This window comes from Anser brachyrhynchus, assembly GCF_964034855.1.
Source record: "Anser brachyrhynchus genome assembly, chromosome: 27".
Lineage (NCBI taxonomy): Eukaryota > Metazoa > Chordata > Aves > Anseriformes > Anatidae > Anser > Anser brachyrhynchus.
In genome coordinates, this window is record NC_137720.1 from 3,230,231 (window position 1) to 3,242,129 (window position 11,899).

Below are 11,899 nucleotides of genomic sequence, written 5' to 3' on the forward strand. Positions count from 1 at the left end.
CCTACCCGGGAGCAGAAGCTGCTGGGGAAGCTCTGCGAGCAGAACAAGGTGCTGCGGGAGCAGGAGAGGCTGGTGCAGCAGCTCCGAGCGGAGAAGGTTCGTGGCGCACACAGTCTGGGGACAGCTCAGGGGGGACGTTTGTGGGCTGGGGGGCGGTTTCACAGCCCTGCCATGGTCCCAGTAGTCTCCATGCACTAATGGCCCATTAAGGAGGGGAAAATGCTGCTCCTGCCCCAGCCACCATAGTGAGTTCTCTCACAGCTCCATCTCCTTCTCGTCCCCCCCAGGAGAGCCTGGAGAGTGCCCTGATGGGGACGCACCAGGAGCTGGAGATGTTCGGGAGCCAGCCGGCCTACCCGGAGAAGCTGCTGCACAAGAAGGAATCGCTGCAGAACCAGCTCATCAACATCCGCGTGGAGCTCTCGCAGGCCAGCACGGTAGGGGGCTCCCCCTCCACCACGCTCCCTGTCCCCGTTCCTTCCCCTTTCCCTGTCCCCATCCCCATCCATCCTTCCCGGAGCAGCCGGCAGAGCTCTGTGCCCCATGGCTGCTGCCCAAACCCCTCTGACTCCCCCACTCCGCAGGCCTTGGCCAACAGCACTGCTGAGTACGAGGGCCTGGAGAGCGAGGTGTCCGCCCTGCACGATGACCTCTGGGAGCAGCTGAACCTCGACATCCAGGTGAGCGGGACCCCAACGGCCCCAGGAGACCCTCGCTGGCCCCAAGTTCCCCCCACCAGCCCCAGCTGGTGCAGGTCGAAGTCCGCTGGTTCCTTCAGCCCTCTGCTCCTGCAAGGAGCCGATCTGCAAGCGGCTGCGGATTTGTGTCCTGCTTTGGCCACAGCTGGCAGCGAGCACAGGGGTGCTGATGAAGCTGAGGCACCCGGGTGCGTTGCTTTTTGATGCTGGCAAAGGGGCTGCAGCGCTCCCCGTGCCCGTGGGGCTCTGCCAGCCCCTGCCCCAGCCTGCAGCTCCCGGCAGGAGACGAGTCGTGGGCGTGCTGGTTTGGCCCAGCGGGGCTGCGTCTGTCTCAGATGAACCCCACTGAGCCCCGGGGATGGGATGTGGCAGCGGAGACGGGACATGGCCAGGACAGGGCTGGCTGCAGGGCCGACAGCGGTGGGAGCCGCTCTGACCGCTGCTTTTCGCCCCTGTAGAACGAAATGCTCAACCGGCAGATCCAGAAAGAGATCTGGCGGATCCAGGACGTGATGGAGGGGCTGAGGAAGAACAATCCGTCCCGTGGCACGGACACTGCCAAGCACAGAGGTGAGCAGGCTCAGTCCCTGCCATGCATGGGACAGACACCAGCATGCCACAGCTTGGGGCATCCCCCGTGACAGCGCTGCTGCGAGGCACTCACTGGGAGAGGCTGTGCTGTGGTGCACGTGCTTATTTCTGCTTTTTTTTTCTGCAGTGGCCATCGGCCCCTCGGGCACATACAGCTCCAACAGCCCCGCCAGCCCCCTGAGCTCGGCCAGCCTCACCAGCCCCCTGAGCCCCTTCTCCCTCGTCTCCGGCTCCCAGGGCTCGCCCACCAAGCCGGGTCCCAGCGAGGTGAGTGAGCCGGGGTGTCCCCAGGGAGCCCCGAGTCCTCACTTGGGCACCGGGTTTGCATGTGGCTCTGCCTGGGGGCACCGCTCTGCCCACATCCCTGGGCTGTGGGGTCTCCTGGTGACGTCCGGGTCCGTGCCCCTCACAGGGGCTGTGTCTGGGCTCCTGCACCAAGCAGCCTGAAGGCTGGGAGTTGCTCAGCTCCAGGGCCAGCTCTTGCTGCCACCACAGCCCCTGCATCCGCTGATCTCACCTGCATCTGTGGGAAGTTCAGGGTGGAACCTGGGGACTCCCCAAAGCTGCCCCGGCTGCACCAAGGCGATGCCGATGTCTCCTGGGGTCTGATAGCCCTGAGCTCGGGTAGGGTCTCTCCAGCTGCCCCCAGTCCTGCCTGGCCCCGCTGCGCATGGGAGATGGGAAAAGTCCCCCCGTGTGTGGGGACACAGAAATGCAGGACCGAATGAGCAGCCGCCAGCTGCTCTCCCTCCTCCTTCCCTGGCCTTTCGCTGTGTTTTGTCTCGTGCTCTCTCTAACTCTCTTTTCCTTCCCGTCTCCCAGTTTCTCTGCTCTCACGCCTAATGCTCCTCTCCACCCCAGGAACCTGGCCCGCCTCGACCTCCCCTCCCCAAGTCGTACGTCCCCCTGGAGCCTCCTCCGACCGTCCCTCCGCTCCCTAGCGAGAGCCGCCCCTGGCCGTACCCCACCTCCCCTTCCTGGCAGCGAGGCGGCGAGGCGCAGAGGGGACAGGTACCAAAACCTCTCCCGAGCAGCCCCAAGCAGCATCCCTTCCCTCCATCCCTCCCTCCCCGACACGTCAGGGACCAGGCAGGGACAGCATGGAGGTGGCACTCACCTAGGGGACTAGCACATGGCACCGTACCACCTCTCCGAGGGGCGCAGTGGGCAGCGACCCCAAGGCAGCTTCACCGTGGCCTCTCCAAGTCCCCGACACCCACGCACAGCACCCATGCGGATGCTCAGGACTGGGACAGGCTCCTCTCGGGTAGCTGGAGGTGTAAATCTGCTGCAGCCCCAGCCTCTCTGCTTTCCTCTGCCCTCTCCTCTCTCGCTGTCCTTCTGCGGCACCACTCCCTGCTGCACCAGGGGCCGGAGATCTCGGCCGGCCTGCGGTGACTGTGTGTGCAAACCCAGACCTGGAGGTTCCTGGTACCACCTCAGCCATGTTCCCACCTGGGAATGGGGCCACGTTTGGACTCTGGGAGACAGAAGTGTCCTTGCAGCTGGGTGATCCTCAGGGGGGTCAGGATGCATGCGTGTGGGGCTGTAAAAACAAAAGCTGTGCTGAGCTGGGAATGATTACGGACCCAAGTGTGAGTGGCACCAGCGCGTGCTCAGGGTGCAGGAGGGAAAGGACCCCAAAAACAGCCCTTGGCTCGCTCCCTGTTGCTGCCTGGTGCCTGCCCCAGCTCGTGCCCTCGTGGGACACGGCCCCCTCCTGCAGGCAGGGGCTGGAGCTCAGCACGGGGCCCCTCCAGCCCGGAGCTCCTGGGAGCCCCCTCCAAGCCGTGTCAGGACCGTCCCCCCGCAGATGGCTTTTCCAACACAGGGCTGTGTCACCAGGACACGGAGGGGTGCCTGGCCACGAGCTGTAGAGCTCTCCTAGCCCATGGCCCCACTGAAGGGGTACGCTTTGGGTGTGCTGGTGCTGCTTGGCCAGCGTCCACGTGGCCCAGGAGCATGTCTGGGGCCGTGTTCCCCCCCAGGGCAGTGTGTGTGTGTTCCCAGGCAGAGTGTGGCTGCCTGGCAGGGTTGTGGCTCACCGGGGATCTGCTTTGCCCCCGCAGCCCAAGCCGAGCTTCGAGCAGAGCAAGAAGGAGACGCAGCGAGCGGCTGCGCCTGCTGCCCCCGCCGAGGGGCTGCTGAGCCGGCAGGAGCAGGAGGCAGAGAAGCAAGCGGCTCTCAACAAAGGTACGGCGCTGGCCCAGCAGGTCCTGCTCCAGCAGGCTCCCCAAGCCTGCCCTGGCCATGGGGAACGTCTACACAACGGTCTCCAGCTCTTCCCCAGCACCGCACATGGCTGGGACCCTGCCCTGCGCCCCCAGGGATGCTCAGCCTGGTGTTTCTGTTTGTCCTGCAGTGGGCATCGTGCCCCCCCGAACCAAGTCTCCACCGGAGGAGGAGGTGGTGCCCACAGGCAGCATGCTGAGGAGGAGCGCCGGCGGCATGGCCAACGGGCTGGGATCCAAGGCATGGCGCGCAGCGAGGGGCTGGGGCCGGGTGGGCGATGCTGGGTGCTGGGCTGGCTGTGGGGGCTCTTCTGCTGCCGTGGTGCTGCTCTGCTCCCCAGTGCCATGGGGAGAGGGTGGGGGGAACAATCGCTGCATGGTTCTGCATCTCGGCACCCAGCTGGGAACCTCCTGGGCTCTGCGGGTGCCTCTCTTTGCCCCAGGAGTGGGCTGAGCACAGCAGTCCATTGCAGAGGGATGCGGCACGGGTGGATGGGGCTGGATCCTGCTCCGTTCAGGGGTGCGTGACCATGGGGCTGGGCTCTCCCCAGGAGAGGCCGAAGAGCGCTGTGTTTGCCAACGAGACGAAGGTGAAGATGAGCGTGGAGGAGCAGATCGACCGCATGAAGCGCCACCAGAGCGGCTCCATGAAGGAGAAGCGGCGCAGCCTGCAGCTCCTGGGCAGCCAGCAGCCCGACACCCCTGGCACGAAGGCACCCGCCTCCTACAAAGTGGTGAGTCCCTGCACCAGCACTTCACCCCCAGCACAGCAGGCTTTGCCTCGCAGGGGTGCTCTGCAATCCCTGAAGGTGGTGAAGGTGCAGAGGGGACACTGGGGGCTGTGGCAGGGGACAGTTTGCCGGTCCAGGGGGCTCAGCGGGGCTGGGGTCCCTCGCAGGTACGCCGGCACCGCAGCATCCACGAGGTGGACATCTCGGACCTGGAGGCAGCGCTGCGCTCCGACGACCCTGGCAAGGTCCACGAGACGCCCCGGGAGGAGATCGCCCGGCTGCGCAAGATGGAGCTGGAGCCGCAGCACTACGACGTGGATATCAACAAGGAGGTGAGGACGGGAGGGACGAGCGTGGGCTTGGGGCATCCCCACTGCCGGAGGGTCGATCCAGCCCCTGCATTGCGTGGGATCCTGGAGCCAGAGCGAGTGCCCACGCAGGTGGTGGGAGCTGGGGGAGGCTGGGGAAGGTGGGTGCTGGTGTGGGGATGGGTCCTGGTGGCCGGCGCTCAGCTCAGCCCCTGCTGCTGCACCCCAGCTATCCACGCCAGACAAAGTCCTCATCCCCGAGCGGTACATCGAGCTGGAGCCCGACACGCCGCTCAGCCCCGAAGAGATGAAGGAGAAGCAGAAGAAGGTGGAAAGGATAAAAACCCTCATTGCCAAGTCCAGGTGAGGCTGCAGCACCCGCAACCCGCGTGCGCCCCTTCCCTGGCACCCCGGTGCACCCCACCACCAAGGGCAGCCGCAAGCACTGAAGTCCCCGCTGTCCCCGCAGCCTGCAGAATGTCATCCCCCTGGGCGAGGGGGAGGTGGATGCCCCCCAGGACCCCGAAACGCAGCTGCAGGAGCAGGAGAAGAGGATAGAGATCTCGTGTGCGCTGGCTGCTGAGGCGTCCCGCCGGGGCCGCATGCTCTCGGGTAAGGCACGGGGGGACACGGAGGGTCCTGGACACCTGGCCAGCACCTTCCAGCCCTGCAGGAGAGGGACTGCGGGTGCTGAACATGCAGGAGGAGTGGCTGCAGGGTGGAGCAGGCAGGTTGGATGACCAGCTCACGACCTGGCCAGGCAGCAGAGCGTGGTGCAGGGAACCACCACGCAGCAGGCGAGCCAGCCCGGCAAGCCAGGCGATGCCAGCGGCTGCGGGGTGATGCCAGCGGCTACCAGGGCCGTACCTGGGGCCACCTTCCCCTGCAGCAGCACTGAGCAGCGTGGGATGGATCAGTCAATGTCAAAACCAATCTTCCTGCCCCACGTCCAAGGAAAGAAACCCAGCTCAGAGCATGCTGGGGGGCCGGGAAGCACCGGCGATGCACTGCGGTGGCGCGCAGTGCCCGAGCGAGCGCGGTGCCTTGTCCATGAGGAGCCCTGTGGGGAGCTCACGTGTGCCGGGCGCCACTGTGGCTGTTTGTCCTAACCACGCTTGCTTCCTCCCTTCCTTCCTCTTCGTTTCCTCCCCTCCGCTAACTGGCCCGCTGGGAGCCGCCTGTCGCTGTGCCGCCTCTCCCCTCCCGCTGCCTCCAGCTTGTGTTCTTCACGCCCTTCTCCCATTTCTTGTTTCCAGCTCAATGCGCTACCCCAAGCCCTCCCACCTCCCCAGCCTCCCCGACTCCACCGACCAACCCCCTCTCGTCTGAAACATCCCGGGTCGCCGACAGCAGCCATTTTATGCGTGTCTGAGCCATGAAGTAAGCACCTTTTCTCTTGTACTTCATCCCATCCTCTCCAGCCGGGGACGGGCGGGGGGTGCCTCTTCCCCCGGCCTCCTTTTCCACCCAGCGGCCGCCCATCGCTGCTTGCTCCAGCTAACATCTCCTGAGCCACGTCAGCCCCGGCTCCTCCTATGGAACAAGTGCAAGTGCCCTGCACGGTGAAGCCCCCCCGTGTGGGCCAGCCACGGACCCCAGGCTGGGCACGGCAGCTGAGCCAGCTGCTGGCCCCGGGAGGTGCTGGGTACGGGGTCAAGACCTCACAGGGCTTTTCTCTAAGCTGCTCGAGGGTCTCTGGGGAGCTCGTGGCTCATCCCCACTCTCCTCTCCCTCCAGCTCAAGCCCTGGCCGCTGCCAGCGCCGTCAAGTTCCACGGGGCCACGTTTTAGCGCGCCGACACACGCCCCGACTCGACACCGAACCTCTCCTCGGCCATCGTTTTTGGTTCTCCTGGACCCCTCCCTCCTTCCCACCAATGGCGAGACCCCCCCGGGATGGATGAGCGGGGAGATGTGGCACGGACGACACCGGCTGCTCTGCCCCGTCCTGGTGGAGATGTGCGGGTGCTGGGAGTTGGTCCGCTGGAGTGTGGACCCCAAGGACCGGGGGTCCTGAGCTGCCCGCTGGCACAGGGATGGATCAGTGGTGGCCTGGGTGCCAGGCTGGCTGGGACAGCCATACAGGGGGGCATTTGCTGCAGTGGTCCTGGCACAGCCAGCCCTCTCCCTGCTGGGGCAGCCCTGGAGGAGCGCAGCACCCTCCGTCTCTCCATGCTGATGTGTTGGCATCCCAAAAGTCTGCAGCGAGGCTCCTCCGCCTGGAGCTCAGCCATCCCACCACGGGTGGTGCTTTCACCTCGTGCTGGAGGCTCCATCTCTGCTCTTTGGGTGCTCGCTCCTTCCCCTGTGCCCTGAAACTGCTTTTAGCATCCGTCTCGCTGGAGGGAGTCACCAGCAGAGCCTGGCAGCCCCATCGCACCTCGTGCCCGGGGCTCAGCAGAAGGAAGGAGGAGCCGTGCGGGGTCGGATGGAGAGGGGACAGGGAGGACACGGGGAGGAGTATCCTGGGTGCTGGGGTGGTGTGAGGGCTGCCTGGTGCGGTGCTGGCACGGAGCAGCAGGTCTGGGAAGGGACAGGGATGTTGGCAAGGAGCAGAGGAGTGGCACGAAGCCACGGCTCGCTGGGCCGAGCAGGAATCTGTGCGGGTGGCTGGGGACGGTGCCGAGAAGGGGACCGGGTTTGGGCCATGAGCACCTCGGGTGGCAGCAGCGGGGTCTGTCCTCAGTGCACTCCCACACACTGTCTGTGGTCACCCCCAGCACCCACGGGTGCCCAAGGCTGGGGGGGGTGCATGGGGAGCAACTTGGGGCTGCAAAGAGCCGGGACACCTCTGGGTGTCTGTGCGAGCCGGACTGCTGGAGGAGGGGGCTCCTTGCCCCACAGCCCTGGGCTGGGTTAATGAGCACCGGGGGGTGACGGATTTGGGGGGCAGGGCTGGGGGGACCCCAGCTGTGCTCACATCCTCCGGTGCCAGCATGGGCCGGGGCCCTCTGAAAACCTGACAGCGCATCTCACCCCGAGACCTTGCCATTGCACTCCAACCCCTGTGGCTTGTTCATTTTTTTTTTTTCTGTAGCAGGTTTACCCTTTTCTTTAGCTTTTCAGAGGGAGGACAAAAAGCCGGTCCTGCCGGGAAACAGCATCAGGCTGTGCAGGGCTGGGAGGGGTGAGGCGGATGGGGTGAGGAGCCAGATGCTGACCATCCCCTAGCTTTTTCCCCAGTGGTTGGACCCTGACGCCCTGGCCAGCCCCCTGCCCTGTACCCGTGTGCTGCCACGAGGCCCCCCCTCTGCGTCCCCATTGCGCCCCCGATCATAGCAATACTCCTAGGATCCCAGGAACCCCAAGTCCCGCTCCGCTCCCAAGCCTCCTGCAACCCTCTTAGCTCATAAAGCTGGCCCTTTATTTTGCTATTACATGCCTTAATATATGTTTTATGGAAATTCTACATTTATAATATATATATATATTTGTTTTTCTCTTCTTTTCTGGGAGGTACTGTTTTGTGCTAATCTCTCTCTCTGCAGGGTTGTTGGCACCAGCCCTGCCGATGCATTACAAAAGCAGATTCTTTGCCAATTTATCAGAAAAAGAAAAAGAAAGAAAAAAAAAAAGAACTATTTAAAAATATATATATATTTTCTGCTTTTATTAAAAGCAAATTTATTTAAAATAAAATATAAAGAGACTGTAAGTTTGAAGAGATGACGCCTTTATTTCCCCGTCCCTGGGCGCAGCGGCGTGCCGGCCGGGGCAGGCTCCCCAGCTGGTGTAAATCGGGGTGCTGGGGGTGGTGCAGACCCCTTTACACCGGCTGTGCACACCTGCCCGGGGGGGGCACGCAGGCCTGTAGCTGGCAAATTGCCCCCGTCTCCAGTGGCTGGAGGAGGTGGGCGCGTGGCCGTGCCCTTGCCCCTGGTGCGCGGGGTCCGAGCCTGCCCCAGGCTGCGAGCGCAGCCCCGTGCACCAGCATCCCACGGCTGCAGTGTTGTGGAACCGGGTTGTCGTTTTGTTTTTTAGGAGAAAAAAAAATACATTTTAATTCTTAATTTTATTTTGGTTATTATTTTTCATAACACTTCATATAGCAGTGACTTGTAACCGAGAAGGAATTTGCATCGGGAGGAAATCTATTTATGCACTGGGGAGGGTGGGAAAGGGGATAGTTGTTTTCTGGATTTTTTTGCTAGTGTTAGAGAAATAAAAGTATCTACGAAACAACGCGATGCCGGTGTCTTTTGTACTGAGTTGACCTCAGGTAACAATTTTAATACCGGACTGAACAGTGGGCAGACATCTATAGGGTCTCACCGTGCAGGAAGGACCTTGCCCGTAGCTCAGGGGCTGGCGGCACGTTCTCCTCCCTCTCCCTGTTTTACTGGGTTTATTTCCCCTTTAGGATTTATTTTAGACGCAGCTACTCGACAGAGGGGGGGAAAAAAAAAAAAATGTTGTACCTGGCAAATTTGTATAAACCCAAGAAATAAAAGCGGCCGGTTTGGAAAGGGAGCCGCTCCTGGCGTCCCCGCCGGCGGGGCCGTTAATGATTTGCAGGATGACGTGAGGACCGAAGGCCTTTCCAAGGGTCACTGCCGGGGAGTGCGTGGAAGGGTGGCCGCCCTCGCCGGCCTCACCCGGCCCCCCGGCAGCAAGATGGTGACTCTGAGCGACTTCCAGCGTAAGCGGGCAGCCGGTGGCCGCGGGGATGCTCGGCAGGGTGTGGGATGCGCCGTGGGTTCGTGCCGGGGCTGGAGGCTGCTGGTTGGGGACATCGGGGCAAGGGAGAGGGGACGATGGAGTGAAGCCCACCGTGGTGCGGGGAGCATGGGGGGAGCCTGGATGGGATGTGGGTGCTGCGCCCCGGTGGGTGCTGGTGTTGCGGGGGGCTCTGCAGGGGGAGCAGCGCCGTGGGGCCGGCTCTGCCCTCGCTCTCTGCCCCTGCTTTGCATGAGGAGAGGCGAGCAGGGAGGTGCCGGCTCCTCGCTGCCTGCCTGAGCATCTCCAGCCTCTCCCAGAACCCGCGGCCTTTGTGCAACTGTTCAGGCAAATGAAAGAGATGACCTTCCCATTTATGTTTTCCTTGTGGTTTTAGTCTGTATTCGGCAGCCCGGAGGGGTTTTAGGGAACCCAGCCACCTGCCCAAGGTTTTGGCAGGTGGAAAACCTTTGGAGACAGTTGGGAAGGAATGGGATGGGGAGGCTCCAAGAAGAGCAACCGCAGCCTGAGGGGGGGCTTTGTGCCTGAGCCCTCGTCTCAGCCTGTCCTCCACAGGGATCGGCCTGGGACTGGTCGGCTTCGGCGTCTTCTTCATCCTCTTTGGGATGCTCTTGTACTTCGACTCGGTGCTCCTGGCCTTTGGGAACGTGAGTACACCCAGCTGGGGAGGCCCAGAGCCAAAGGACCGTCTGAGCCGGGCTCATCTCACCCATCCCGCTTTCTTCCTCCCAGATCCTCTTCCTCTCCGGCTTGGTCTTCATCATTGGCTTCAGGCGGACCCTCACCTTCTTCTTCCAGAGGCAAAAGCTGAAGGGCACCAGCTTCTTCCTGGGGGGGGTCCTCATCGTCCTCATGCGGTGGCCGCTCCTGGGCATGCTGCTGGAGGTTTACGGCTTCGTCAGCCTCTTCAGGTCTGTCCTGCGGCACCCGGCTGCCACGGCACGGGGTGGGGGCAGCACCAAATCCACGCCACCAGCATCTGCCACGGGATGAAACAGCCCCGCAGCTGGCTGGCCGTGGCACCGTCGTGGGCACAGCGCAGCCCCCAGCCCCAGGCAGACCCCGCTGCCCTCCTAACGGAGCCTTTTGTTTTGGTGCAGGAGTTTTTTCCCCGTGGCTTTTGGGTTTTTGGGCTCGCTGGGAAATATCCCCGTCCTGAGCAAGGTGAGCAGGGCGCTGGGCAGGGATTTCACCCGTGGATGCTTGGGGTCTTCACTCCATGGGTGATGTAAATCGCTGGCACCGCTGAAATAAATCATCGTGGACGTACAGGGGAAAGTCACCATGGCCTCCCCGCAGCTCCTGGAGGATGCACTGAAATATTTTACCACTAATCCAGTTCTGTCCCTCTTGCAGCTCTTGCAGAAGCTGGGAGAAAGCAGCTCCATGGTGTGACCACCGGATGGGTCCAGCCGGAGACGGGGCAGCACGGGCGAGCCGTGGGTCCCGCGGGACCGGGAGCTGCTGCCCCGGTGCTCGGAGCTGGCCCCGCTGCAGGGACAGTGCCTCGCAGGCTGCGCCAGGCAGGCTTGGTAGCTATTATTTTATTTTATTTTTCTTCCCCTGATGAGAATTTGATTTAATTAAAAAACGTGTCTGAGACCGAACCCAGGCTGTGCTCCTTTCCTGAGGCTCAGAGCCTGCTCCGGCTCTGGCTCCTCTTAGTGCCACCCAGAAGCACGATGGCCTCGGTGGGAGGTGGCACCGGGACCTTCCCACGGCCACAGCTGGTGATGGCATGGGGACCTTGCCGTGGCCACGGCTCGTGGTGGCACGGGGAGCTCGCAGGGGCTGTGGCTGCCTTCCCACGCACCCAGCGGGCCCGTGGGCTGCGGCAAGCGGAGCCCAGGGAGCAGCAGGAGAGGGCAGGGGAGGTTAGGAAAACACCCATTAAACCCCATTAACATTTCATGACCCCATCGGAGGACAGTAAATTACCCCTTTCAAATCCAGTGACCATGAAAAAGCAAACGACATCCAAGGTTATTAATTAATTGAGAGATGCTGGGGTGGGAGGGGGGCTGAAGCACTTGTAGGGAAGCATGCAGACATGGAGCTGCTATCTCGGAGCGCTATCAGCCTGTGTTTGCATTTCCCACAGCCCCATTTCCCATGGGACGCACCCGGCCTGGGCGCACTGGTGGCAGCTTGGGGGGGGCTGCTGGTGGAGCTGGGGCAGCCAGGACAGCTCTGAGCAGGAGACAGGACGGGCTGTTTGGGATGGCTGCTGGGGGCAGTGAGGTGAGTTTGAAAGAACCATTTTTCCTGGGATGCGGAGAATCCTCTCTCCAGGAGCAGCACTGGCAGCTCGATAACCCGGCGGGGCTGCGATCCGAGGCACGAGCTCCGTGGATGCAAGCCAGGTTCCTGTGAGCACTCGGGGAGCCGGGTGCAAGTCAGGAGTTTAATTAAACTGGGGCAATCACATCAAAGCGGGTCCCTGTGCAGATCCCCTTCTTAAATTGCAAGAATTAATTAACGAGGTTGCGCTGAACCTGTTCCCTCCTGATTGAAGCGCAGCCCCGGCGAGGCGGTGGCTGTGCCCGGCGGCACTCCGCAGGCGCTGCAGCGGGGCGAGGGCTGCAGTTGCTTTGCAGCAGGTGAAAGCGGAGCTGGGAACAGCTCTGGGAGCGCAGCTGATGTGGGGTATCTCGTTTGGGCACC

The 11,899-nt window shown here is 62.7% G+C and overlaps 2 protein-coding genes across 25 annotated transcripts in view; both read left to right on the top strand.

Moving 5' to 3' along the window:
* Positions 1-8,672, top strand: part of PLEKHA6 (pleckstrin homology domain containing A6) — a 49,768-nt gene extending 41,096 nt beyond the window's left edge. For 10 of the 22 annotated variants that reach the window (XM_080568827.1, XM_080568842.1, XM_080568844.1 and 7 more), the window contains 14 exons: positions 16-96; positions 288-437; positions 585-680; positions 1,157-1,268; positions 1,417-1,556; positions 2,151-2,300; positions 3,359-3,482; positions 3,652-3,761; positions 4,072-4,254; positions 4,419-4,583; positions 4,789-4,922; positions 5,029-5,171; positions 5,816-5,939; positions 6,297-8,671. In XM_080568827.1, coding sequence (XP_080424953.1) covers positions 16-96; positions 288-437; positions 585-680; positions 1,157-1,268; positions 1,417-1,556; positions 2,151-2,300; positions 3,359-3,482; positions 3,652-3,761; positions 4,072-4,254; positions 4,419-4,583; positions 4,789-4,922; positions 5,029-5,171; positions 5,816-5,931 — 1,704 coding nt within the window. In that variant the 3' untranslated portion in view covers positions 5,932-5,939; positions 6,297-8,671. Of the gene's footprint in view, positions 1-15; positions 97-287; positions 438-584; positions 681-1,156; positions 1,269-1,416; positions 1,557-2,150; positions 2,301-3,358; positions 3,483-3,651; positions 3,762-4,071; positions 4,255-4,418; positions 4,584-4,788; positions 4,923-5,028; positions 5,172-5,815; positions 5,940-6,296 lie in introns of all 22 variants that reach the window. The other 12 variants (XM_080568841.1, XM_080568826.1, XM_080568837.1 and 9 more) reach the window with 6 other exon arrangements.
* A 354-nt stretch (positions 8,673-9,026) lies between these two features.
* GOLT1A (golgi transport 1A) lies at positions 9,027-11,154 on the top strand. 3 transcript variants are annotated; one of them, XM_080568885.1, is made up of 5 exons: positions 9,027-9,254; positions 9,791-9,882; positions 9,968-10,146; positions 10,336-10,399; positions 10,592-11,154. In XM_080568885.1, the coding sequence occupies exons 1-5, from the start codon at positions 9,173-9,175 to the stop codon at positions 10,628-10,630; spliced, it is 456 nt and encodes a 151-aa protein (XP_080425011.1). In that variant the 5' UTR covers positions 9,027-9,172; the 3' UTR covers positions 10,631-11,154. The 3 variants fall into 3 exon arrangements, with proteins under 3 accessions (XP_080425011.1, XP_080425013.1, XP_080425012.1); XM_080568887.1 differs by having other exon boundaries at positions 9,029-9,197; positions 10,592-10,849; XM_080568886.1 differs by having other exon boundaries at positions 9,031-9,236; positions 10,592-11,148.
* Positions 11,155-11,899: the final 745 nt, after the last annotated feature.

What these genes read in the sequence shown, in the direction of transcription:
- GOLT1A (XM_080568885.1), top strand. Translation starts at nt 9,173, where the DNA reads ATGGTGACTCTGAGCGACTTCCAGCGTAAGCGGGCAGCCGGTGGCCGC. An exon ending in GGGTGTGGGATGCGCCGTGG is followed by an intron (nt 9,255 to 9,790) that starts GTTCGTGCCGGG and finishes TGTCCTCCACAG; the next exon opens with GGATCGGCCTGGGACTGGTC. An exon ending in TGCTCCTGGCCTTTGGGAAC is followed by an intron (nt 9,883 to 9,967) that starts GTGAGTACACCC and finishes TCTTCCTCCCAG; the next exon opens with ATCCTCTTCCTCTCCGGCTT.